The sequence below is a fragment of the Bos grunniens genome, chromosome 9, assembly GCF_055505025.1.
Source record: "Bos grunniens cultivar Pamir isolate PY7600 chromosome 9, Bosgru_T2T1.0, whole genome shotgun sequence".
Lineage (NCBI taxonomy): Eukaryota > Metazoa > Chordata > Mammalia > Artiodactyla > Bovidae > Bos > Bos grunniens.
The window spans coordinates 104,371,825-104,399,552 of NC_141173.1; the positions used below are offsets into that span (position 1 = coordinate 104,371,825).

The 27,728-nt window shown below is 46.5% G+C and overlaps 1 protein-coding gene across 45 annotated transcripts in view; it reads right to left on the bottom strand.

Annotated features, from left to right (window-relative positions):
* WDR27 (WD repeat domain 27) overlaps positions 1-27,728 on the bottom strand; it is a 149,907-nt gene that overhangs the window by 57,803 nt on the left and 64,376 nt on the right. For 22 of the 45 annotated variants that reach the window (XR_015133485.1, XR_015133484.1, XR_015133480.1 and 19 more), the window contains 2 exons: positions 27,117-27,219; positions 19,313-19,411 (listed from right to left, as the gene is read on the bottom strand). Coding sequence is in view for 19 of the 45 variants with exons in the window: in XM_086318757.1 (XP_086174883.1) it covers positions 19,313-19,411; positions 27,117-27,219 (202 nt within the window). In the remaining 26 variants the exon portion in view is untranslated. Of the gene's footprint in view, positions 1-13,882; positions 16,615-19,312; positions 19,412-27,116; positions 27,220-27,728 lie in introns of those variants that run through there. The other 23 variants (XR_015133489.1, XR_015133486.1, XR_015133482.1 and 20 more) reach the window with 5 other exon arrangements.

Consider the following 27,728-nt stretch of genomic DNA (forward strand, 5'->3'; position numbering starts at 1 on the left):
GTCTGACTCTCAGGCATAAAAACGAAAGTGAAGAAGAAAAACCATCCTCCCGAGGAACGGAAATTCCAGTGGAGAAGTCGACACATGAACTGATAATTTAAGAATGTAACGCTCCGGGTGCCGTTCACTGCTGTGCTGGGTTCAGCCGCTCACCATGCCCGACTCTCCGACCCCATGGACCCCACCAGGCAAGGATACCGGAGTGGGCTGCCATGTCCTACTCCAGTGTGGTCTTTACATCAGCATCTAAAACTGTTACCAAAAGGCCGAGATCTGAAGCTGACTATTTCAGGGGAAGGTCAGAGAAGACAGCGTTGGAAGGAGGCCCCACGCTGAGCAGGGGTCTGACTGAGGACCACACGGAGCGCAGCACTGGTGCGGGGCCGGCTGGGACCCCGTGAACGGTGTGGGCAAGGGCCGGGAAGTGGGCCGGCTAAGACCTTGTGGGACAACATCCTGGAGGCTGTGCCGAGGACTTGCATTTACAGTTTCATTCATGCTATCTCACCAAAATCCTACAGGGAGAATTATACAGCAGATAAGCAAAATGGTGACCATGAGGTCACATAAGGTCAATTACAGTGTTATAGTGAGCATTTTCCAGAATACTATTGAGCCTTCAGCTTTATAGTGGAGTCACAAGCAGTCGAACATTTCAGACATGTTATCAGGCATGTCCAGAACTTTTGCCATACACACGGTCACCACAAGGGTTTTCAGTGCGTGACTAATTGGCATTAAACCAATCACACAGGAAAGCTTAGCGAGCTGGTGACCGTCTGTCTGGCTCTCTGCTTTGCTTCTCCATCGACACATTGCCTTGTTTTCATATGACACAAGCCAAAGCCCTCGTAATGGTCTACACCGTGCCAAGCAGACGGAGCAGCCCTAAGACAGTGGATGATGACTATGCACGTCAGCCGGACGGAAAACAGGGGTAAAACTACCAGAAGCAAGAGTGCAAAGCCGCACTGCATCCTCTACCAGACAACGTAACACTTCGGTCTGCAAATCCTCTGTTGATCTGAAGGGGCAGAGTTGTCACGGGGATGTGTGACAAGTGACAATGAACCAAGAGCACACGGCAGGGCTCAGGTACAAACAACGTCCCAGTACCGGGAACCTGATATCCCTCTTAATAGAGAGAACACTAGCAAAAAAGGAAAACGTGTAACGCTGAATGAGGAGCAAAAAAAGTATAAACTACTACACAGGAAATACGTGGAAGGCAACCACAAAATAAAATCGGTCATTTACACATGATCGTCATGACTCTACATGCATTTTAAATCATTCAAATATTTTGTATGTCACAATAAAAGCTTTTTATTTTTTGTTATTCATTTCACATTATGTGCTTTTAAATGTAACTTTTAATTTTTGGTTATTTAATCTTTTATGGCAAAACTGCCTTATAGCCAATTAGGTATGCAAAATGCTTGCAGCAAAAACACTAACAGCAAAGATACTTACGGCATAAGTTAGCAGAACCATCAACAGGAGACTATGGTGTAACATGTACAGATGTCTTTTCAGTGCTCCCAGAAACCTTAATATCTATAAAAACCCTTCTAACTTCATAGTATTCCATGATTTCTTAGAACTGTGAGTACTGAGTAAATTATGTCATCATATCTCCCCACATGATTTAGTGCTTTCTGGGTTCAAACTAGCAAGTGTGACCTGTGTTTCTTCAGAAATTGGTCTAAATCCAACATTTGTCTGGACTTTCCATTTCCTAGCAATGGCTTCCGGATATAAGACGCCTTCCTCACTGGAGCACTCTGTGTCAGGTCTGCTGATGGGTGACCTCGGAGCATGCCTGCATTTAGAACTTCCTCTCTGCTTTCTCATCAGGTCTGTGCACTGTGCCCCACAGCGGCTGGGGCAGTGCTGATTTCACGCAGGTAATGGCGCCTGTGCCGTCTCTGGCCAGGCTGCAGATGGAGCTGGGCATCTAGACCACTGAGCTCAACATCAGCCCTGGGTCCAGGTTCCAGTGGGTTCTTGCTATCGAGTGATGGATGTGGGCCTTCCTAGAAAAGTGGGTAGAAGTCAGGGGCTGCAACCTCGAGCTTGGACAGCCAAGTGCTGGCGGTCCCCCAGGAGGACACTGCACGTGGGGTCGGCCTGTGTACCCCCATCTAGGTCACTTAACACAGAAGCTCCCAGAATGGGCTCTGACACACATCCTGATGTTCCAGTGGGAAATTCAAATGTCCAGCCTCCTGATGGACCTATGGAAACAGCACATGTGGGACAGGACACAAACATCCCTACTTTCTTAGAAACACTCTAGGCTTTCGTGAAAGTACACCCGTGTACTGTGCACAACTCTCCAAGCCAAGTTCCTGCTGCTCAGCTAAAACAGACTCCGCACCTCTCCAGAGCACAAGAGCCATAAATCTATAGCAAAACAGACTTCAGCTGACTGACGCTGGCAACTTGAGCCCTGGAGTAAATTCTGCTACTAACGGTTCAAACTGGAAATCCTCTGTCTCGTGCTATGGAACACGGCGCCCTCTCTATGTGGCTGTTACAGCCTCACCCACTCGGGTGGTTTCCAGCACAAACAACAGCTCCTACCAGGTTCAGAGGTTCAGCTTCCTTCCTCTTCTGTTGAAGAAATTCTGTCAGAAACCTTGAGGTCAACACCTTATTTGTTTCATCTTGGTAAATAATCACCTGGACAGGTTACACCTACACTACACTGAAAGATCGAGTTGAGGTCCTTTTTCTGGCCGTCACAGAAAATTGCTTGAATATTAAAATAGATGATGTGACAGCAGCAGGCTTCCTACTCCTCATGGCTGCACGACATTTAAGTTTACGGTTTGGCTGTTGACTTCGCTAAGATCTGCAGAACATTTTCCAAAAGGGAGATACTGTAGATTTTTTAGAAGTGAAATTAACTTTTATGATGTGGGCATGATGAGAAAGTCAGGAAGTCTCTGGGAATAAAATACTCTTCAGAACCAGAGCACTGTATAGGAAAACACATGTTTGAAAGCACTTGATGCCTAAAAACAAAAAGCATTAATGCCACATTCACAGAATATGCACTGCCTCTCATAGAATGGAGACAAGCAGCTCTTCTGCAGTCTTGATGCAGAGCGCATCTCCAGTCAGAGGATCTGTGATGGAGAACACGCTGCTGGTCCACAGGTCTCTGTGAGTAAGAGGTGGCCTCCCCTCTTGTCCTGTGCGTTTCAGACCCCGTTTCTCCTGGGAGCCTTCCCATGCTCACAGGGTACTTAGGACCCCTCTCCTGCTCTTACACAGCTCCTCGGGTGTGCAGTGTGGGCACAGAGCTCCAGAAGGTGGGACCTGAAGTCAGCTCAACGCAAAACAAACCTTAGCATAACTACTCGCCAACCACATGGGTTTGTTCAAGTATGCTAACTTCTTCATGCCCCAGTTTCCCCATCTGTAATATGAGGATAATCAAGTACCCACTTCTCCAGGATGTGATGATCAAACAAATATTTATTAGTAAATATCACTTCAGTTCAGTTCAGTTCAGTCGCTCAGTCGTGTCTGACTCTTTGTGACCCCGTGAATCACAGCACACCAGGCCTCCCTGTCCATCACCAACTCCTGGAGTTTACTCAAACTGATGTCCATCAAGTCGGTGATGCCATCCAGCCATCTCATCCTCTGTTGTCCCCTTCTCCTCCTGCCCCCAATTCCTCCCAACATCAGGGTCTTTTCCAATGAGTCAGTTCTTCACATCAGGTGGCCAAACTATTGGGAGTTTCAGCTTTAGCATCAGTCCTTCCAATGAACACCTAGGACTCATCTCCTTTAGGATGGATTAGTTAGATCTCCTTGCAGTCAAAGGGGCTCTCAAGAGTCTTCTCCAACACCACAGTTCAAAAGCATCAATTCTTTGGCTCTCAGCTTTCTTCACAGTCCAATTCTCACATCCATACATGACCACCGGAAAAACCATAGCCTTGACTAGACGGACCTTTGTTGGCAAAGTAACGTCTCTGCTTTTGAATATGCTGTCTAGGTTGGTCATAACTTTTCTTCCAAGGAGTAAGCATATTTTAATTTCATGGCTGCAATCACCATCTGCAGTGATTCTGGAGCCCCCCAAAATAAAATCAGCCACTGTTTCCACTGTTTCCCCATCGATTTCCCATGAAGTGATGGGACCAGATGCCATGATCTTAGTTTTCTGAATGTTGAGCTTTAAGCCAACTTTTTCACTCTCCTCTTTCAGTTTCATCAAGAGGCTTTTTAGTTCCTCTTCACTTTCTGCCATAAGGATGGCGTCATCTGCATATCTGAGATTATTTCTCCCGGCAATCTTGATTCCAGCTTGTGCTTCTTCCAGCCCAGCATTTCTTATCATGTACTTAGAATAGTGATATCCAGTTCAGTTCAGTTCAGTTCAGTCACTCAGTCGTGTCCGACTCTTTGCGACCCCATGAATCACAGCACGCCAGGCCTCCCTGTCCATCACAAACTCCCGGAGTTCACCCAGACTCACGTCCATTGAGTCAGTGATGCCATCCAGCCATCTCATCCTCTGTCGTCCCCTTCTCCTCCTGCCCCCAATCCCTCCCAGCATCAGAGTCTTTTCCAGTGAGTCAACTCTTCACATGAGGTGGCCAAAGTACTGGAGTTTCAGCTTTAGCATCATTCCTTCCAAAGAAATCCCAGGGCTGATCTCCTTCAGAATGGACTGCTTGGATCTCCTTGCAGTCCAAGGGACTCTCAAGAGTCTTCTCCAACACCACAGTTCAAAAGCATCAGTTCTTCAGCGCTCAGCCTTCTTCACAGTCCAACTCTCATATCCATACACGACCACCGGAAAAACCATAGCCTTGACTAGACGGACCTTTGTTGGCAAAGTAATGTCTCTGCTTTTAAATATGCTATCTAGGTTGGTCATAACTTTCCTTCCAAGGAGTAAGCATCTTTTAATTTCGTGGCTGCAGTCACCATCTGCAGTGATTTTGGAGCCCCCCAAAATAAAGTTTGACACTGTTTCCACTGTTTCCCCATCTATTTGCCATGAAGTGATAGGACCAGATGCCATGAGCTTCGTTTTCTGAATGATATTACACAGTACATATTAATATCTAATGAATAAAAGAAAATTTCTAAATTGAACTCAAACCATTTTGTCTTTGGCTACAAATATGAAACTAGGTTTGGGTATGTGGCCAGGAAGAGAAACTCTAAATGGGACTCATTTATTTAACACAGTGTACATGGAGGCTGGCAGCAACTTGACACAAAACTCAAGTGGCATCAGAGGCAAAATCAAAACTGAGAGTTGATGCCTCTTGAGTTTGAATCCAGATGAGGATGGGCTCAGTACTGGCTCTGCCACACTTTGGGTATCAGACCTTGGTCAACAGACCCCTATACTCCTCAGTGACCTATCCAGTACATACAGTAATCATTAAGATCAGTTTACTATATAATGTATATAATTATATGTGGGTATAATGTAAAGAAAGTAAAGAATATATATCCACATACATACAAAAGAAAAAACACACAGGGAATTCCCTGGTGGTCCAGTGGCTAAGACTCCACAATTCCACTGCAGGAGGCATGGGTTCAATTCCTGGTCAGGGAACAAGATCCCACATGCCACATGGCAAAAAATAACAATAAAATAAAGATATTTAAAAATACCATACACACATGTGCACCTGCACACAGAATTCAACATTGTAATAACCCTCTTAGCTGTTCTAGAATCACAGAGATTATATAATTCAACAACCTAATTTTAGAGATAAGAAAATCAAGTCTCAAGAGGTTTAGTGAAGAACTGCATGGCAAATATTTAAGATTTTACTGTTATTGTTTAAACCTGCTTAGGAGATAATGTTTGAACAAAACGGCTAATAATGTAATGTGAATTTATAGCATATTGAAAAGTGAAGCACATCATTATCAGAGATTAAAGACCTGGAGAGGAGAGTGGAGATGCACTCACAAATATCTACAGGGTTTTTACTACAGATAAAAGGCTTCCCTGGTAGCACAGACAGTAAAGAATTCACCTGCAATGCATGATACTCAGGTTTGATTCCTGGGCCAGGAAGATCCCCTGGAAAAGGGAATGTTAACCCACTCCAAGATTCTTGCCTGGATAATCCCATGGACAGAGGAGCCGAGTGGGCTACAGTTCATGCAGTCACAAAGAGTCGGACATGATTGAATGACTAACACGTTCAGTTTTCATAGATAAAGTGGGATAATATAACCTAAAGGCATGCTGGCATAAGTTAAAGTATACACTTCAAAACTTAAAGCAACTTCAGATCTCTAAAACAGCATGTTATAGCTAGAATCCAGAAAAAGTTACAAAACAGAAGTACAAAAAAAATCCAACTGAGCCAAAAGAAGACAGGAAAAGAAAAAGAGCATATGGACAAATGGAAAACAAATGAACAAGGTGAAAGTCTTAAACATAATCATATCAACAATCACATTAAATGTAAATGGTCTGAATACACCAATTAAACAACAGAGAACATCAGATTGGATAAGATAAAGCTGAATATCACTTATAAGAAACATACTTTCACTATAAAGACCAAGCAAGTTGAAGGAAAAAATGAAGATATACTATTGTTATGCCAATCAAAAAGCTGGAGTGGCCATATTAATATCAAGTATATTTCAAAGAAAATAAAGAAAAAGACATCATTTCATAATAGTAAAGGGATCTAACCATCAAAACGACATAACAATCCCAAACCTGATACAGGAGCTTCAAAACACATAAAGCAAAAGCTGACAGCATTACAAGGAAAGAGAGTCTCTTAGGGGAGGGGCCTCAGAGAGAGTCCCTTACTCAGGGTCATTGAGTCTTCAATGCCACTTTCAGTGTTGATAGAACACGGAGACCATTATTATGGATACAGACAATCTGAAGAATGCTTTTGCCCGTTTGTCTTAGTTCATACTTATAGAAGGCTCCAGACTACACATTGTTTTCAAGTGAACACAGAACATGAAACAAAGTTAATTAAATTCAAATCATGCAAAAAATGTTTTGTAACCAAGTGGAATTAAATTAGAGATCAATAAAGATCTTGGGAAAGGTCCCAAGGGTTTGCAAGCAGAACACACTTTTAGATGATCCAGTGAAGAACCAGCAAAGAAACCAAAAAGGAAATTTGGAGGTCTTGTGGACTAAAGGAACATGAAGGGGGGAGTCCATTTTCTCCACACCCTCCCCACCGTTTATTGTTTGTAGACTTTCTGATGATGGCCATTCTGACCGATGTGACAGAATAACTCATTGTGGTTTTGATTTGCATTTCTCTAATAATGTGTGATGTTGAGCATCTTTACATATGTTTATTAATCATCTGTATGTCTTCTTTGGAGAAATGTCTGTTTGTCCTCCAATTAAAATAAATAACTGAAAAAATCAGTGGGGTGCGACTAAGAAGCAGTGCAAGGAGGGGATTCATGGCCCTGAGCTCCTACCCTGGGGGCCCTTCTGAACATGAAGAGCACTGGCTCTCGGGGCAGCAGGCATATGGCAGCACCACCAGGGAAACCCGGAGTCTGCACTCCTGTTATGTCTTGGCACAGGGGTCTCACAGTCCAGGGGGAGAAAGGCTGTGATTAAAGAGGCTGAGGGGCAGGGGTGGGGGAGGGAGGGGCAGGGGTGGGGTGGGGTCTGCTGCAGAATGGAAGACCAGGGGAGGGGAAGGTGGGTGAGCAGTGTCTGTAAAACCTACTGCAAGTCAGCAGGGGGCAGAGGGGACGGGTTATGTTAAACAGCAAGTAGACGAGGTGGGGGTGGAGATCCAGGACACAGGCTGCCAGTGGGTGGCGGTCAGACGGTCAAACAAGGGAGGACACACCGGGCAGGCCCCGGGAACAAGGAACACCCGACCTGGAGGTGTAACGTGGAGCTGGAAATGGAACCTGGGTCTAAAGGAGAGGAGATGGGTGTCTGCAGAAGCCCAGACGCAGAGGTTCAAGGTGAGGAAAAGGACGCTGCACTCAGAGGCTGCGTGCAGACGGAGAAAGGACGGACCTATGGCGGCCCCTGAGAAACCCTGCCCCAGAAGGCAGGCTCCGCCCTGAGAGTCTCACACCTCCTGGCCCCCAGCACCCCCAGGACCCCCACGACACTCGACTAGACTTTGACTAAATCGGCTCACTGCTCCTGCAATGAGTGAACATCCAGTGTGGAGAATCACTCACTCAAAGAGGAAAAGGAGCCAATTTTCAAAAAAGAAAAATGTTGAAAAGTGACAGTGAAACCCTGCGCGAGCAGCTGCGGTGGTCCGGGTCTGCCAGGAGCGAGCATTTCTGACGAAACCAGACGAAACTGGCCTCGACAGCCTCTGCTGTTGCTGCCCTGCTGCGACAGTGCCTCTGCTGCCCTCAGTCCACCTCCAAGCACACGGTGCTTCCTACTCAGTGCCGAGCTTCATTTCGTTCCAAATGTTGCAATCAAGGGCAAAAGGAGTCTGTGAGCCTCTGTTTTCTCACAAGAGACAGAGACAGGAGAAACGGTTCAAACAGACATGGCAGCAAAAGTCTTCTCTCCGCCAACGTAATTTTTAGAGAATAAGGTTAATCAAAATAGAATTCTTTCGCTTATTTTAAAAGTTAAAATGCAAACCGTGAAAATAATGACTTATTTCCCAAGTTCACAGGCTGCCTTGACTTTCTGATCCTGACAGCAGGAGGGCTGCAGGGAGCTTTAAAATGAAGGCTCAGCATTTCTGGGGCTTCTCAGAAGAGCCAGATGGGCACCCAAAGTGCATCTACAGGACACGAGTTAACCTTCCCGACCGAAGAGCAGCATCCCTCGTGAGGACTGTGCTTTCGGCCCCAGGAGGCCCTTCCAGCCTCACTGCATCACCCTTTGGGGGTGACATGCCCCTGTCCTGTGAAACCTGTGGGCTCCACAGCAGGTGCCCGACACCCACATGGCAGGTGGCGGCCGCCTGTCTGGCTCAGGGTACACCACCCACAGCAAGGGCACTGCTGTCAGACGCAGTCCAGGCAGCCGCATACCTGAGCTTCCGTCTGACTGCAGCACGAGGGCTCAGCTGGAGCCCACCTGGCTGGTGCAAGGCCCTGACCAGACTCTCCCAGCTTCTGGAAAGTTCTCTGGCCCCTGCCTCCCAGCCTGTTGTTACCTGGCTTTGGCCAGTGTGCTAGCCTAGCTTGGGCACTGCCGCCATCCTGTGAGCTCTTGAAATAGTTCCAGTAAATGAACAGATCCACCTGGGGTCGCTTAAGTCAGCAGCACAAGGCCACTGCTCAGAGCCAAGGCTGTGGACACCCAGATGCCCGAGAGGTGGGAGGACACGCGCTGTCCACCGCTGTCCACGCCCAAGGACAACCTCGGAGCCTCTCCAGTCACAGCAGAGTCCCCACTCCCACCTCGAACCTGGCAGGTCTGGGTACTTTCTGACTAAAGTCAGACACAGGAAGCGACAGCAGTCTGTCAAAACCACACCCCCCCCCCAAAAAAAAAAAAAAAAAAAACCAGAAAAGAGAGCCATTCTCTGGGACGCTGCTTTGCCGGAAGGCACGATCCTGGAGAGTCACTACAGTTAGAAAAATTACAGCCAATGTGTCAGCTGGGTTCACTGTACCCTGTGAAGTTCCAGAAGACCGAGGTCTGGGAGACGGACCCTCACGTTACTTGAATTGCTACTTTTGGACTGACATACCTTGCCTGCTGGCAGCTGAGAACTGACAGCGAAACGCAGGCCGAGACGTTAGTTCCATTTTACGTGTCTTTGCTTGGACTTTAAGGCCAACTGCTACATGCAGAGGCTAACTTTGGTTGGTAAAATTTTAAAACAAGATGAAGTTTTATCCTAAATCAACAGTCACAAGACTGAAGGTTAATACTGATTCCCCACAACATTCAAAATTAGAAACACCTCGGGAAATTGACTCTATTCCAGGTAAGACAGAATGCTGCCTGCCCTGATCTATGACTTGGTTGATATTTTAAGAGGATCCTAAAGTCCCAGCTACCAAGAACACCTCCCCCAGATGTCAAGCACCCGTATGCACGTGGGGGCTGCCTTCCTCCCTAACCCCTGCTGCTTCGGATGCAGACCTGCCCACCACGCGGATGCCAGCGGGGCTGGGAGCACCCCAAGGCCCTCTCTCCACCTGGGATCAGCCTGCTGCTAAAAAGCTGCGTCCTAAGAAAGGGGTTTTGTACACCAGGCAGCAGTTTCTCATCAGCTGACTTTATAAGTCCAATTCTTACTTTTCATTATCAAGTTTCTTCTTCAATGGCTCAGGTTTTGTCTGTGAACCATTCTGTATCAGAAGGAAGCCTTTGATCAGTTACGTAACAAAGAAAGAAGCATTTGTGGTGAACACACAACAGCACCACTCACCAAGCCCTGTTTTGATTTCTGGAAATCCTCGGGTTAATTCTAAGAGACAGCGGTGAGGCCCTCAACCATTTTCTCCAGCGTGGGGGCCCCAGAGGAGGGCAGGGGTCAAGTCACCCGCAGGCCAGCAGCCCCGGCACCCCCTCAAAGCCACGGAGAGCAGGTGTGTCCGCGCAGACCCAGAGCAGACATTCACGGTGTTCTTGCCCCCAAAACATGCTGCTGCGTTCGAAGAAAAGGCAGAGAACTATTTTGACGGAGACCACGGATAACTTCTCACCGAGGCCGCTGTGAGGCTGCTGTGACGTTTGAACCGCCAGGAGGGCAACCTCACGCACCCGGCGCGCGCCACGCACGCGCCACGTCCTGGGGGCGGAGCTCCGTCTGGGGGCCCCCTCCTCCTCAGGCGGCGAGACAGGTACGCCTGGCCCAGAAAGTGAGCATGCCGTGACGAGGCCTCGACGGCAGGCCCCAGCCTAGCTGAGTTTACCTCAAATGGCTGTACTGTACCGTGATTATCACACAAGGCACGCGACGTCTGCGCCCAAGGTCCTCACAGAGAAAAACAGAAACACAGCACTCTCACCATGCACTGTCCTGGGGCTTTAGATCCCCTCCTGGAGCCAACCAAGTGCCCAGCACAGAGCCTGGCGTTTAACAAGCAGTTGAGGCAGGAGGGTAAATCAGGAGCTTGGGATGAACAAACACACACACGACCTGATGTAAGGCAGATAACCAACAAGGACCTGCTGTACTGCACAGGAACTCTGCTCAACACTCTACTACTACTACTACTAAGTCGCTTCAGTCGTGTCCGACTCTGTGTGACCCCATAGATGGCAGACCACCAGGCTCCCCCATCCCTGGGATTCTCCAGGCAAGAATACTGGAGTGGGTTGCCATTTCCTTCTCCAATGCACGAAAGTGAAAAGTGAAAGTGAAGTCGCTCAGTTGTGTCCAACTCCCAGCGACCCCGAGGACTGTACCCCACCAGGCTCCTCCGCCCATGGGATTTTCCAGGCAAGAGTACTGGAGTGGGGTGCCATTGCCTTCTCTGCTCAACACTCTATGCTCACCTATATGAGAGAAGAATCTAAAAAAGAATGAAAATATCTATCTGTATAACTGAAGCAAACAGGAACTAAACAGCCTATTGATGAGGATGAAAGAGGAGGGTTTAAAAGCTGGCTTGAAACTCAACATTCAAAAAACTAAGATCAACTAAGATCATGGCCTCCAGTCCCATCACTTCATGACATACAGATGGGGGAAAAGTGAAAACAGTGACAGATTTTATTTTCTAGGGCTCCAAAATCATGGCAGACAGTGACCACAGCCATGAAATTAAAAGATGCTTGCTCCTTGGGAAAAAAAACTACGACAAACCTAGACAGCATATTAAAAAGCACAGACATTACTTTGCAGGCAAAGGTCCATATGGTCAAAGCTATGGTTTTTCCAGTAGGCATGTATAGATGTGATAGTTGGACCATAAAGAAGACTAAGCACTAATAACTGATGCTTTTGAACTGTGGTGTTGGAGAAGACTCTTGAGAGTCCCTTGGACTGCAAGGAGATGAAACCAGTCAATCTTAAAGGAAATCAACCCTGAATATTCATTGGAAGGACTGATTCTGTAGCTCCAATATTTTGGCCACCTGATGAGAATAACTGACTCATTGGAAAAGACCCTGATGCTGGGGAAAACTGAAGGTGGGCAGAGAAGGGGATGACAGAGGATGAGATGGTTGGATGGCATCACTGACTCAATGGATATGAATCTGAGAAAACTTTTGGAGATAGTTAAGGACAGGGAAGCCTGGTGTACTACAGTCTCAGTTCAGTTCAGTCGCTCAGTCGTGTCTGACTGTGACCCCATGGACTCTAGCCCACCAGGCACCTCTCTCCATGGGGATTCTCCAGGCAAGAATATTGGAGTGGGTTGCCATTCCCTCCTCCTGGGGATCTTCCCAACACAGGGATTGAACCCAGGTCCTCCACATTGCAGGAGGATTCTTTACCATCTGAGCCACAAGGGAAATCCAAGAATACTGGAGTGGGTAGCCTATCCCCTTCTCCAGGGGATCTTCTTGACCCAGGAATCAAACAAGGGTCTCCTGCATTGCAGGCAGATTCTTTACCAGCTGAGCTACCAGGGAAGCCCCAAATCAACTATACTTCAATACTTTTTAAAAAAGCAGTTGATAAATATCACGGTTACAAGATTTACCAGCTGGTCCTTGTCCTAACAGCTTCCTATTGCCTCTATCCACTTTAGAGAGTGGCATCTAAGAAGCAAAATGAAAATGGAGAAATGCTTTTTTTAAAAAAAAGGTCATCAGATTTCCGTTTGGAGAGTTCAGGAGAAACATCTCAGCCACAGTCTGCATGTTAATACAGTGTGGACACTCAAAACTGGGAGCTCCAATGACAAAATAATATTGAATACGCTTGGTTTTACTGCAAATCTTGAAAAAAGGCCCACAGTGGCCCAGGCAGAGGGGAGGCAGTCGGCATGGACATGAGGCATTTCGCTGGGCTCCTTCCTGGCCCCCAGACACAGCAGGAACCAGGGGAACTGGGAGAGGCTGGAACAGGGTTTCACATGGGCGGGCTTGGATCTGGCCGCTCTGCAGCCCAGGGGCATCTGGAAACGTTGGCACTGCTGGGGCTCCCAGCATCAGTGGGAAGGGACCGGGGATGTGACTGTGGCTGTGAGTGGACAGTTGTGCACGTTTTGGGACAGTGACCTGAGGAACCGTTCGAATGCATTTTCCTACAGAACAAGAAGTCCAGGTGCAGGAGCTACGGCCCAGCACCCTGACAAGACCGTCTCTGTGGGAGGACAGGGCAGGTTTGTATCCCATGGGAGGACAGCACAGATTTCTATCTCAGTACCAAGAGCATATGAACTTTAGAGTATCAATTAGGAATGAGGAGATGTGTTAGGTTCTCCAGAGAAACAGAACCGGCAGGACAGATAAGGATACGCTATAATGAGATTTATTACAGGAGGTGGCCCATGGAGGCTGAGAGAGCCAGGATGGCTGGAGGGGTCACTCTGTCCAGCCTGAGGGCCAGGGGGGCTGATGTCCAAGGCAGGAGGAGACGGACACCCCATTCAAGCGAAGGGAGGAATTCACCCTTCCTTCCACTGGTTCCAGGCCCTGGGCAGTGGGGTGAGGCCACCATGGTGGGAGGGTAGTCCTTCACTTCACCAGCACAGATGCCCCTCTCCTTGGAGACCCTCCCAGATACGCACAGAAACAGTGCTTCACCAGGCATCTGGCCTCCCTCACCAGTCACAAGGACATAAAATTAATTATCACAGGAGCTGTCCTTAAGCTCTTCCTAAATATATAGTTTTACTTCTATGGCGACTTCTGGAAGTCCGCACAGAAATAAAAATGGAATAAAATGGAATCAGCTCAGAACCCCAAATGCCCTCCCCCCAACACTCTCCAACCAAAAATGAAAATTATAACATCACAAACAAGCACCAGCCACAGACATTCGACTGCAAAAATCTGGAAGATATTTTCTGTAACCACAAGACTAAAGGATATAGATTGAGAAACAAATGGCGTAAACACGCACCACCCTCTGAAACAATGCGATTGTACCGGGCAGGACGAAGTCCCGGGCAGCCCGCAGCCCCGTGAGCCGCACAGGCGCCCCAGCTTGGAAACGCAGGACACGGGGCGGCCGCTGGATTCTCAGGGCCGTCTCCCGACCAGGACCTCGCTTCGCACGTCAGTGTGAGGCTGCAACTCCATCAGTAAACGGGTAGCTTGACAAAGACAAGACAGCAATGGGCCCGGCTGATCCAGGAGCCATCAACATACAAATTACGGCGAGGGGGAGCAGCGTGCAGAGAACAAGGCGGCCGTGCACAGACCGGAAGTGCAAATGCACCCAGCCCGCGGAAATCGGAAATCGGTAGGCCCGAGACCATGGAAAACCCATCCTCAGGACGCGGAACAAGAACAGAGGACCGGAAATGACTGCTTTCTCTTTTCCAGGAAAACAAAGTCAAGACGGCTGAGAGACGGAGAGGACTGGACTTCTCAATAGTGCACGTTCCTGAGGAGAAACAGGGCGGGATGATTTCAGCATTCCTTGTGAACTGATGATCTGCGGTAGCTGACGGGGAATGAACTGTGCCGTTCAATATTTATGCTTTGCTGCTTCATTTAGGATTTCGAGTCTTATCAAAAAGTGAAGCTGAGAGAAAACACAGTTGTTTCCTGTCGGGTCCCACATATGCAAACACGTCTGTGTGGGACATGGCCCCGTGCTGTGCTCAGCCACTCAGCCGTGTCCCATCTCTTCGCAACCCCATGGACTGCAGCCCACCAGGCTTCTCTGTCCATGGGGGTTCTCCAGGCAAGAATACTGGAGTGGGTTGCCATGCCCTCCTCCAGAGGATCTTCCCAACCCAGGAATCGAACCCGGGTCTCCTGCATTGCAGGCGGATTCTTTACCAGCTGAGCCACTAGGGAAGCCCATGGCCCCGTGACTTGGGTGTAAATCCAGGCTGGAGGCAGGCAGGATGCCCCTGCCCAGGGCCATGGATGCTCGTGCAGCAAAGCCTCTTCCCGGCGCCCGCTGGGGAGCAGAGGCTCCGTCACGCTGAGGCCTCTTCCACCGGCACAGACATGGTGAATCTCGGTCCCTCAGAAGAGACACTGATGCAGAAGGACCAGCCACGCAAACAGGGCGGTTGGTGCTGGACACCACGGCAACGGGGGTCTCGGTGCACCATGGCGATTTCGTGCAGAAGAAAATGACCTGTGGCTCGTTTTCATTTGTAAATTTTCATCCAACCTAATAGTGTTTAAATTGTAAGACCTAGTTTCCTTAAGCCTTTCAATATCTTATTTACACATGTAGAAGTCTAGTAGATTTTGACCATCACATGCAAAGTGGCCTTCAATTTGTGTTGACTCCACTCATGATGAACAGATTGAAATCCCTTAGGCAATGATTTAATATAATTTAAATTCTCTTAAAATTATTGATTCATTTCAAATGTAATATATTACATTTCTTTAAATGAGAAAAATAAAAAACCAAAATGCTCCCAAGTTCTTAATTCTCAAAAATCTAATAAACTAAACTGTATCAATATGATGACTCTCAGTTCAGTTCAGTTGCTCAGTCATGTCCAACTCTTTACGACCTCATGGACTGCAGCACACCAGGCCTCCCTGTCCATCATCAACTCCCGGGGTTTACTCAAACTCCTGTCGGTGATGCCATCCATATCATCTCATCCTCTGTCATCCCCTTCTCCTCCTGCCTTCAATCTTTGCCAGCATCAGGGTCTTTTCACATGAGTCAGTTCTTCGCGTCAGGTGGCCAAAGGATTGGAGTTTCAGCTTCAGCATCAGTCCTTCCAATGAATATTCAGAGTTGATTTCCTTTAGGATGGACTGGTTTGATCTCTTTGCAGTCCAAGGGACTCTCAAGAGTCTTCACCAGCACCACAGTTCAAAAGCATCAATTCTTCAGCACTCAGCTTTCTTTATAGTCCAATTCTCACATCCACACATGACTACTGGAAAAACCATAGCTTTGACTAGATGGACCTTTGTTGGCAAAGAATGTCTCTGCTTTTTAATATGCTGTCTAGGTTGCTCATAGCTTTTCTTCCAAGGAGCAAACGTCTTTTAATTTCATGGCTGCAGCACCATCTGCAGTGATTTTCGAGCCCCCTAAATAAAGTCTGTCACTGTTTCCACTGTTTTCCCATCTGTTTGCCATGAAGTGATGGGACTGGATGCCGTGATCTTAGTTTTCTGAATGTTGAATTTTAAGTCAACTTTTTGACTCTCCTCTTTCACTTTCCTCAAGAGGCTCTTTAGTTCTTCTTTGCTTTCTGCCATAAGGGTGCTGTCATTGGCATGTCTGAGATTATCGATATTTCTTCCCGCAATCTTGATTCCAGCTTGTGCTTTATCCAGACCAGCATTTCTCATGTTAACTCTGCATATGAGTTAAATAAGCAGGATGACAATATATAGCCTTGATGTATTCCTTTCCCTATTTGGAACCAGTCTGTTGTTCCGTATCCAGTTCTAACTGTTGCTTCTTGACCTGCATACAGGTTTCTCAGAAGGCAGGTAAGGTGGTTTGGTATTCCCATCTCAAAGAATTTTCCACAGTTTGTTATGATGATGACTCTCAAGTCTTCTTGAAAATGCTGCTCAAAAACTTAGTGAAATTTTCTTATTTTTCTCAGCTAAAAAGTCACAAGTCAAAAGTCAGTTCACATTTCAAATTAGAATCAGATACTTTAGTATAACAAAGTCCTTAAAACATTTACAAACACCTTAAATACCACTTATCTTCTGATTATTCCTAAATTTTTGAAAGTCTATTAACAGTGCAGGCGTATGTACTTATCTCTATATTTAACTGTAATCACTGAATAAACACTTTCTAATCTATGGTAAGTTGGAGCCGCATTCCGGGGGAGCCAGCACACATATTATCACAGTCATTTTTAAATTAAAAGCCGGAACAATAAGTAAGCAAAAAGACAAAGATATGAAGGACAAAAACAAGCAATTTACAAATGAGAAGAAAAAAACCTGAATATGTGATAGCATATGAAAGAATGGGTAGCCTAATATTCAAAGAAATTCAAATCAAAATAATGGGACACTATTTCTTGATAATGAAGTTAACAGGATAATCAAAGTGTTAACAACTGATGCTGGTGGGGAAACCAGCAGCACTTTGGAAAACGCTGTCTGTATTTACCAGAATCCTTTCAAAGTTTCACTACTTTGCTCAGCAGCACTGCTCCTGGTAAACCTAGTTACAGGAAATGCTGTGTACACGGAGATACACATCAACACGGTAACATCAAGAACAGTTCAAGTGTCCATTATGCAAGTATCGCTATCTTAAAGCAAAATAAGAATTTTCCAGACTTCCATCCCTTTACTCCCCGCTTCCCCAGATGCCAGCTGGCCCGAGGCAGGGAGGACAGAGGTCACGGCCCCGCGCGTACATCCCATAACTGCTCCTGGTTCTTCCTCCGCCGGGTCTCAGCCATGCCTGGAGCTGGACTCCACCTGCGTCTTGTCTCTTCACATAAACAGCCTGAGGTCTCTCGTGCTCCTACTCTATTTCTTAGGTGATGCTAGTGACATCGTTAAATGCAGCCCAGTAAAGGTGGAAATAGCAAAGCAGGATTTTCCATAATAAACCCCACATGGCACAGAAACGGAAAACGGAAAATAAATACCTACTTAATACCCTAAATATCCACTGTCAGTAAGAAAGGGCTTTTGTGTTACCTTTCATCTGTGCTGTATTTCATTAATTATTTTATAACTGACATCAGGTAAAATGGATGCTGTGGTATCAGTGTAAGGTACCTTTGAAGACATGAAGTAAAGTTGTGTTTGTGACTGCTGTGCATTCCAACAAACATCCCCCACCTGTCTTCACGTGCAGCAGCTCTCCTCTGTGGCCCCCTTGCACGTTTCCTCACCTTCCTCCCTGTGGGGCCGCAGACCCGCTCCCTGCAGCCTGCACGCTCACTCTCCTGTCTCCTTTTGATCGCTGGTTTGAATACCCTGCATCGTTTTGCTAGAAATCACAGTCTCGCTTGGCTGCCATCGCAGCCGGGATAGATTAACTGTGAAGTTCGTCTCCAGCTCAACACAGTACCTTAAGACAAACACACCACCTTCTATAGACCTAAAGCTGACCACCCGCCCTCCGGACCACACTGGACCTGGCCACCCGGCTCAGCTGCGTGTCCTGGCAGGACCGTAGGGGGCAGCGTGCTCACAGCCCCTCAGGTCTCAGCCGCCCTGTGGAGGCCCCGCTGCCCGTGAGCTGGTAGGACCCCCGTCACTGTCGGAGCCCTTTCTCTGAGCCACACACACTGTTGGAATCATTTCATCAGTGCAAGTATAAGCTTCTTCCAAAAGACTCACAAGTCTTACCGTGACACCTGAGCAACATCAATAATGAAAAAGTCTACTCTGGGACCATATCTAGCAGCTTATTCCAAGGGACTCAAAACTGTAATTTTTGAAAGGGAATAATATCTCTCTCAATTAAAATTAATTTACAAAGAAAACAGCTAGCCATGGGATCTGCCTCCTGACTTCCCCCAAAGCTATGCAGCGTCCCTGGAACAAAGCTGGCACCACCCCGGGAGTCCTCGTCTCCTTTCTGACCAGGAGATGCAGAGGCTAGCGCCCACTTTGCTAATCCTCGTGAATGCACCCTTAAACGAGGTCTGGACTGCGGGAACACGGCCAGCATGTCTGCGGAGCCCGCCAGCTGCCCCCCCCCAAGTCCAGCACGGTCTTGGGCCTGACCAGCACCAGGGCCACCACGGAGCAGCCAGTGTTGACCAGACAACCAGAGACACAAACAGGGAGATCTGGAGCAAAAGATGTAAGCATTATTAAACACTAATGAAAACTAAGTACTTGGGAATTCTGATCTCCCTCTGTATTGTAATAACAAGATCACTCACCTTTCTGGGTTGATCTGCAACAGACGTTACTTTATCTTAATCCTTTCTCCTAATTAAGATTCTATAAATTTTGTGGCTCTCCTTCTCCCTCCAAATTCTTTGCTGGGGAATTGTGAAATCCATTCCTTACTTGCACTGCACTTGCTTTCCTCCTTCCATCTTCCTGTCCACGAAGATCTCCTTATCTTTCTACATTTCCGTTGGAGCAAATGTCCATTGGCACAGAATGACAAATACTTTCATTGTAAAATGAAAAATACTCCATTTCTCTTCCTCCCCAGTAAAGGTCGATTTTCAAAGTTCATCTCCCTTCACTCAGTGAGAACTAGCATGTAAACTTGAATATGATAAAATTCTAAAATTCTACCCAAACACCGTCTGACAGATACAACAGCTATGAGGCGAGACTCGTATGAAACAGAGGAAACCGTACCTGAGCAGCAACCGGGCTAAAGGCCACGGCGGTGACCGTGCTGGTGTGTCCTGCAAGTCTGCGGGAGAAAGTGCTGGAGCTGGTTTCGTACACGTAGGCCTGGAAGACAGAATGCGCAGATGCTGTGCTGCAGATGCGAATAATCTGCAAGGAATCGTGCAAGCGGAAGCACGTTCCCCAGCTGATTAAGCACCAGAGCCGCACCCGGGGCAGCCGGCACACCGCCTAAGCCATGGAAGTGACGTCGTGAAACGTGCTTCTCTCTTTCCCCTTTGAGACAGTCTGGCATCTTCACGAATTTACATCATACTTTCTATTTTCTGCCATGAGCCTCCACAAAACCCTGTGAGCAGTTTTAAATGTATGCTCATGTGTGTGGATTAATTTTAAGTAAACGGTTTTCTATTTCAACCTTCTCTGGAAGTCCCAAACTGAGTGGGAAATCTGTTGTATTGCCCTTGTCCATAAACTTGAGAGAGAAATGCCTATACTTTGCTTCCTACCAATCAGCTTGGAGTTGGAACAATTCAAACATTTAGAATTTTCTCCAAGCAGTTGATGAAATGAAAAGTAAAAACATACATTCCTATCTAACTGTATTGCTATATTAAAAGATATATGTGTGGAGTCACCACTGAATGCTTCATTTTAGGGATAAACTCTGGTTCCCAGGGTGGGAGAACAATTCTAATTATTAAGCAACAAAATGTGCCAACAAGTATTATCTAAACTCCACTGATAATTAAGACAAGTGCCATAATGCAGGAGAAAGACCTCAAATTTGATTCCTTTTCTCCAAAAAAATCAACTTTAATGAACCAATGAGTCCTTCACATTTAGACTTTCCAAGTGATTCTGTCATTGGCTAAACAGTGGAAAGACTGATGCTGAAGCTGAAACTGCAATACTTTGGCCACCTGATGTGAAGAACTGACTCACTGGAAAAGACCCTGATGCTGGGAAAGATTGAAAGCAGGAGGAGAAGGGGTCAACAGAGGATGAGATGGTTGGATGCCATCACCGACTCGATGGACCTGAGTTTGAGCAAGCTCTGGGAATTGGTGATGGGACAGGGAAGCCTGGCGTGCTGCAGTCCATGAGGTTGCAAAGAGTCAGACACGACTGAACGACTGAACTGAACCAGTGGTGTCGCGATAAAGTCTACACATAGGTATTTTACATATTCTGAACTAAAGTGGAGAAGTAAAATATCTGCCTTTTCCTCCTGGCCCAAAGATGCATTTATTTGTAATGAATATGTTTACTTAACTCTAAGATTTCTCATGTAGCTACTGGGGTGAGACCCAAAGACAACTTGAGAATATGCATTTCTAACAGTTCCCGGGGGAGACCCCACTCTGAGAACCACAGGGCTAGAGTAGCCATGACACCTGTACCATGTATCTCTGTCTGCAAAACCCTTCACAGCTCTCACATCAACCACAGCTGGCCAGGGTGTGTGTATGTGAAATGGTTAACATTTTACATGCTACTGAGGAAACCAAGTCATGAAGGGAGCAAGCCACTAGCACAGTCATCAGGTGTCCACACTGAGATTTTCGACTGGTTTTTCTCACAACACTTTCTAAAGGGCTTGGGCCTCCAGAGTCCCTCTAGCCCCACAGATGCTTCAAAACCATCCGTGATGTTTCTTGCCCACATGTGAGGGGTGTTCTCCTTAATTCTGCAGGCTTCTCAGAATCAGAGCTCTCCTCTTGTCTGCTGTTCAGATTGAGTGGATAAGGGAAACGACAATGACCACACCTCTGCTGCATCTATTATTTCCAACTATAAGATACTGAGATTAATGATGAAAGCAAACACTCAATGAACCTAACTTGGATATCAAATTCCTCATGCAATCCTCTCTAGAGTCTTACAGAAAAACACAATTATTGTCCCAGCTCTACAGGCAAGGAAACTGGAGTTGGAGGTGGGCGCTCTTCCCAGATCTTGCGGCTGCAGGAGCTGAAACCAGGTTGGACACCATAGCTGCCTCACTCCAGCATCTGAGCTCCTCGCCAATAAACTGTGCAGGTCTTCTGGAGCCTCCACCTCCTGCTGCATGTTCCATATCGTGTATCATCTTTGATGTATCATTTGTCACCCTAACTATAGGTTGTGTGCACATGTGTGTGCATGTGTGTGAACATGTGTTTATATCTGTGTGCACATCTGTGCATGTGCTGTGTGTGCACGTGTGTATGTGTGTGCACATATATCCCCATATGTGTATATTTGTGTGTATACATGTGTGTACATCTGTGTGCGTCAGTGTGTACACCTGTGTGCATGTGTGTGCGTGCGCCTGGATGCATGTGTGTGGACATTTGTGTGCATGTGTGTACGTCTCTGTGCACATGTGTACACATGGGTTCACGTGTGTGCATGTGTGTGTGCATCTGGGTGCGTGTGTGTGTGTCTGGGTGCAAATGTCTGCATCTGTGTGCACATGTGTGTGGGGGGGGTGTATGTGTGTGCATGTCTATATATTCTGTGTGCTCATGTGCATGTATGTCTGTATGCACATCTGTGTGCATGTATGTGCATGTGTGTGTACAGTTGAGTGCACGTGTATGGGTGCACCTGTGTGTATGTCTGGGTGCATGTGTGTGTGTGTGTCTGGATGCCCGTGTGTGCATGTGTGTGTCTGTGTCTGTGTGCATGTGTGTGTGCATCGGTGCATTTGTGTGCATGTGTGTGCACGTTTGTGCACATCTGGGTGCACGTGTGTGCATATATGTGTACGCCTGGGTGTGCATGTGTGTGTACATCTGGGTGCATTGTGTGTTCGTGTATGTGCATGTGTGTGTATGCATGTGTGTATGTCTGGGTGTGTGTGTGCATGCCAAACATTTGGTGCTCAATTGTTCAAATGGTACAGCTGCCTTGGAAGCTTCCAACAAAATTAAACCTACACCAGCCTTCTGACCCAGCAATCTCACAGCTCTGTACACACCCAAAAGAAATGAAAACGGATGCGCATAACTGCTCTTAGCAGCCTTCTTCAGAAAAGTTAACCACACCACTGCTTTATGACCTGTCTATAAATATGTCAATAACATTATAATTTTTGGAGGAATATACACCACATCCCCTACATATGAATGAGTTCCATTCCAGGAGTGCATTCATAAGTTCAATTTGCTCGTAAGTCCAACAGTCAGCCAAGGTACCCAAATAACATAATCAGCTATACAGTACTGTACTGTAATAGGTTTATAATACTTTTCACACAAATAATACATAAAAACAAATACAAATACAGAAAATATTTTTAATCTTATGGTACCTGAAAAAGTACAGCAGTACCAGCCCCATTGCCGCTGCTTTCACACTTGCTTCTAGACATTCTGGACTTGAAATAAAGATAACAGACTACTGCATTCTATACAGTAAAGTACACACAAGCACAGCCACTTGCAGACGGTGCACGCACACGACTGCACACCTGACATGTGAACCGCTTTGTGTGACTGGGCGGCCAGTGCACATTCGCATCTCTGAAAGTTCACAACTTGAAGGTTTGCCTGTAAGGCATTCGCTGTATTGCACATGACTACACATATGCTGTGCACGAGCACACACACACATACACACACACACACACCCTCTAGACTCTAGGCTCTGGGGGAAGGGAGAAGCAGATTTCTGGTCCCCACGGACATCTCCATGATGCAGCTTAAAGGACTGAAAACCACTAGAACCCAACTTCAGTGAGACTGCTGCTTTGAGTAGCAGGTGGGCAAGGGAAACCAGTCAATGTTTGTAAGTTTCTAAGGTTAAGACAGCCAGGTCTTCAGGTGACGCCAAGCAGCTGCCACACTCAGGAAGCAGGAAGAAGCTGGCATCAGAGAGTGACGTGTATTCAACCTGTGATGCATGAACAGCTCAAATCATGGTTGAATTTACAACAGAAGACGCGAGAAGAAGAGTCAGAGGCCAACTAGACAAGTGTCTAAAGAGAAGCAACCAGAGCAAAAGATTTCAAGAGATAAGAAAAGGGAGAGGAAAGGAGGCCTGGGGTAACCGGGCTGATGTTAGGAGTCTCAGTGTGATGTGTGACAGACACAAGTACAAAGGTAAGTTAAGTGCAAGCTTATGGCTTACGTTAGTACTTCTAAGGCCCAGAGAACTCACCTGTGGGCTAATGGAAAACAGGTCGAGAAAGAGACTGAAAGTTATCTGACGTAACAGTGCCTGGAGGTCAAGAGTGGATGCGCCCAGGCAGCTGCAGCACCAGCCAGCAAAGAGACAGGCTCTGTGTGCTCCCTGCCCTGACAGACCACGGACAAGGACGAGCACAGACACAGGGCTGGAGGGCTGACGGCAAAGGGCAGCTCTGAGAACTCGCAGGCAGGGCTCGAGGCTTGTGTTCCTGCATTAGTCAGCTTCTCTCACAGAAGTATCTCTTGTCGAAAAGTCCTTCCTGAGACTCCTCATGTTTACCTAAATCCAAATGGGAACTAACACTGGCTTGTGTGGGCCTGGAATCTCAAAATGCACGAAAGACGACACTGCGGTATTCATTGTGAAGCAATTCTACGAGTCATCTGAGAAACAGGCTTCTGTGTTCTACATGAAAAGGGTACTAAACGAAACATATCTTTTAGGACTTTGCCGTGGATAATAATCCACCTGCCAATGCAGGGGACATGGTGCGATCCCTGGTGTGGGAGGATTCCGCATGCCACCGTGTACCACAGCTACCACAGGCTGTGCGCCCAGAGCCTGTGCTCTGCAGTGAGAAGCCACCGCCATGAGACGCCTGTGCAGCAGAACGAAGGGCAGCCCCCACTCCGCAACCAGAGGAAGCCCGCATGCATCAAAAAATAAACCAACTTAAAAAGAAAAAGAAAGGAAAACAAAGAATGAACAAAGGGAACAAACAGGAAAAAAATAATTTGATAAATAAATGAAACATATCTTTTCACCAGAAGGTTCCTGAGTCAACAAAAACAGCAGTTTGCAGCTCCCAATATCAGAAATATTTTATTAAATACGTATTTATCACGAGCTGTACTTCCACACAGTGGCAACCGACCAGTCCAGAAGGACAAAGTGTGCTTCATGTAAAGAGTGGAAAAGTAACAAGGAATTCTGAAACTGACTCAGTTTTATTACAATCCAGGGAAAGAACAAAATGTCTTAATTAGAGGTAATAACAGTTATTGATTCATGAAGCAACTTCTCCCCATTAAAGAGATACAAGCGTTAGCTAAAATGTGCTAAGAACATAAAAGAAACTGAGATAAAAGCTGTGTAGAATAAGCCTTACTCTGAAACAAAATTAATCCCTGGGAAGAGGGGTGAGGAAAAATGAAGCAACATTTTTCAGGCAAAAAGATGAGGATGTGGCAGAAACCACAGGGGTGCTGGAATAATACTGCTCAAAAATGTTTTCACAAAAAGTGTAAGGGACTGAATGTACTCCTGAAGAAGATCAGCACTTTACAAACAGGACGAGACCAGCTCATTACAGCTGTTTTGTAACTGTTGAACCGTATCCGTGAAGATGAAGTATCTTTCATTTTTTCATCTCACAGGATTCTAACATGTGTCCTTCATTTTGCCTTTCCCCGAATTAACCCCACAGAAGAAAAAAAGAACTGCAAACAGAAGTGAACTCTGTATTTCTGAAGCTTCATAATAATTATATGGTCTATGGGGGAATCAACTGTCAAACTATGGACACTTACTTTGCTTTTTCAAATATTTCCAAAAATGATATTTCTCAGAACTGTGCACATTTTTTCAGATCACTGAATTTTTATTAAAAAAAATTCTTTTCTCAGAAGACCAAAATAGTCAAGGTTTAATACAGAACCCTATTTAAAATCTCACTGAGGCAGAAATGCAGCCTGCGTCCAGAAAGAAGTGGAGAGTCCCCTAGAAAATGCTGGTGATGACGCTCTGAGCTCTCGCATCAGGCCCGAGGCAGGCACACAGCCTCCTTCTTCTCTCATGGATCCCACCAAGCCCGGACAACAAGAACTGTCACAGACAAGGTGACAAGCTCCTCTCAAGAGGCAAAGCACGCGGACCACTGGATGGCCCTGAGCGCGGGTCTAACCGTCGGTGTCGCCCACCCGAGGGAGAAGCAGCCCCACTGGTCTGGAAGCAAATCCTGATCAACCTGGTTTCCAATAGCTGCTTGGTCCTTCTCAGCATCTGTGGACCTGTGATCAAATATGCAACTGATTATCTGCAAGTGTCCATTAGTTCATGCCTTCGTTTTGATTTCTCTGAAAAGGTGATCCTACAATGAAACACCGGGACCATGGTTTTGGTGTGATCCCGAGGAAGTCATCACGGTACAGTCACAGCTTCCTGCACAGTAAGATTCAAGCGGCATTTCTGAAAACAACCACGCCCACATATCACCTCCTCTTCCCTAGGGCAGGCACCACCGTGCGCTAAGACAGATGGAAACACCACGGATCAGAGAACCGGCGATTCCCTTCGGTGCAGAGAAGAACAGCACAGAGACGCAGGCGCCCCTAAGCCGAGCGCCCCCTTCAGTGCCCGGCCCTCGAGGCGGTCATAAGGGGTTCCTGCAAAGGTGAAGTCAAGCTCGTCCGCGTCAGGGGCTGCTCCCAACGCCCATGTGTGGCCTTGCATCGGAAGGTTTCAAATACGCGCAAAAGTACGGGGAATTATACAAGGCGCTACACACATACACGGCCCAAACACAACGTCATCAGGGCTTGCTATACTTGCTCCAAGTATTGCGTCCTTTTTTCTTTTTCTTTCTAGTTTTTGGGGTTAAAAGGCATGTCGTATTTTGAAGCAAACTGCAAAAATGAGTCCTGTGTATTTTGTAAGCATTTAAAAACATGGGCATTTTATACCTAACTGTACTGCCATTTTTACATCTAAAAGAATAATAATTCGCTGATATTTACTACCCAGCAAATATCAATACCTTCCCCAAGCATTCTCAAATGTCTTTTAACAATTATGTGGGGTCAATAGGGATCCAGTCGAGATCCGTACATTGCTCTTATGTCTCCCTACTTTGGAGCAATCCTTCCCCTGCCTGCCTCTTTTTCATGCCATGTTCTTGTTGAAGGAACTGGACCAGTGTCCTGAAGGATGCTCCGTATCAGGATCTGTCTGTCTGCTTCTTTGTGAGCCCTTTCAGTTTGCTCCATGATCCTGTGTATTTTCTCTTAAGCCACCAGTTACCTACAAAGAGTCGGTCAGCTTCGGGCTCCCCTGTTATCACAGGACTGCCTCCTGGTGAAGAGTAGTGAGGTAGATTCCTTAAGATGGCATTAGTGACACAGACCAACATCTCAACGGTTCCACACTCAGTGACGTTAATGGTGGCCCCTGGGAGAATGTCCCGTGAACCTTGTTTTTAACCGTACTCATGACATTTAGCGTAAGTTCACCTTCCTAAGAAGGTTCATGCACGCAGTGCGGTACTGGTGACCTCAGGCGCCGTGTTTACAGCAGAGTCCAGTCTTGCCTGTCCTGCGTAACCAACCCCTGTGCCCCCTGCCCAGAATCTCCCATTCCCCCACCCGAGCTCCTGGCCCCGCTTTCCACTGTCTGCCTCCATGAGTCTGCTTTAGGTTCCTCATGTGAGTAGGATCACACAGTGTCTGTCCTTCTATGGCTAGCCCGTCATACCTTGTGTGTGATTGCTATTTAATAAATACCATTATGATGTGGCAGCCTCAGAGCACTGGCCCATAGTCAAGACTCTGTCCTAACAGGCAGCAGTATTAACTGTCTCCCCAAGAATGAGTGCAGAATCTTCGCCTGAAGACCAACACATTGCCACGGCAGCACATACGTGTCTGTCTTCAGCACCACAAGCCACGAATCGGCCGCAAGGGCTGAAAGCAATTCCACACGGGTAGCAGCGGCTTGGATGGCCTTCAAAACGGCGCTCACACCTACAAGGAAGCGAAAGCAGCAAGAGAACAGAGGATTTCTCAGTTTCCGACACAAATTAGGAGGAAGGTACTGACTTGTCTTCACAAAAATGAGCAAAATAACAGTGAAACAACATGTTTCTTATGAGGATGTTTAATAATAAGGGAGGATTATCAATAATAAATGGCGAGGCAGGTGATTCTGGAGACCCTTTAAAAATAACAAACGTGCTTTTAACATCGTAAATGCACAAAAACAACAAAACTAACATTAAATAAACTTTTTATATGTGAGAAGTATACAAAAGTCACACAGGATAGAAACAGAGGGTTTATACTTGTTTAGTGAATGAAGAAGAAAACAGAGGCAATCTGCTACTATCGTCCTTATGAATATATATATGTCACACACACAGACAAATATAAGTAGTTATTCTATTTTGTTAGATACATTCTATACTCAATGTCTGTCTGCCATAACTATCAGAACATTTTAAGGAATAGAATTATGTGTGTGTGTATAAATATAT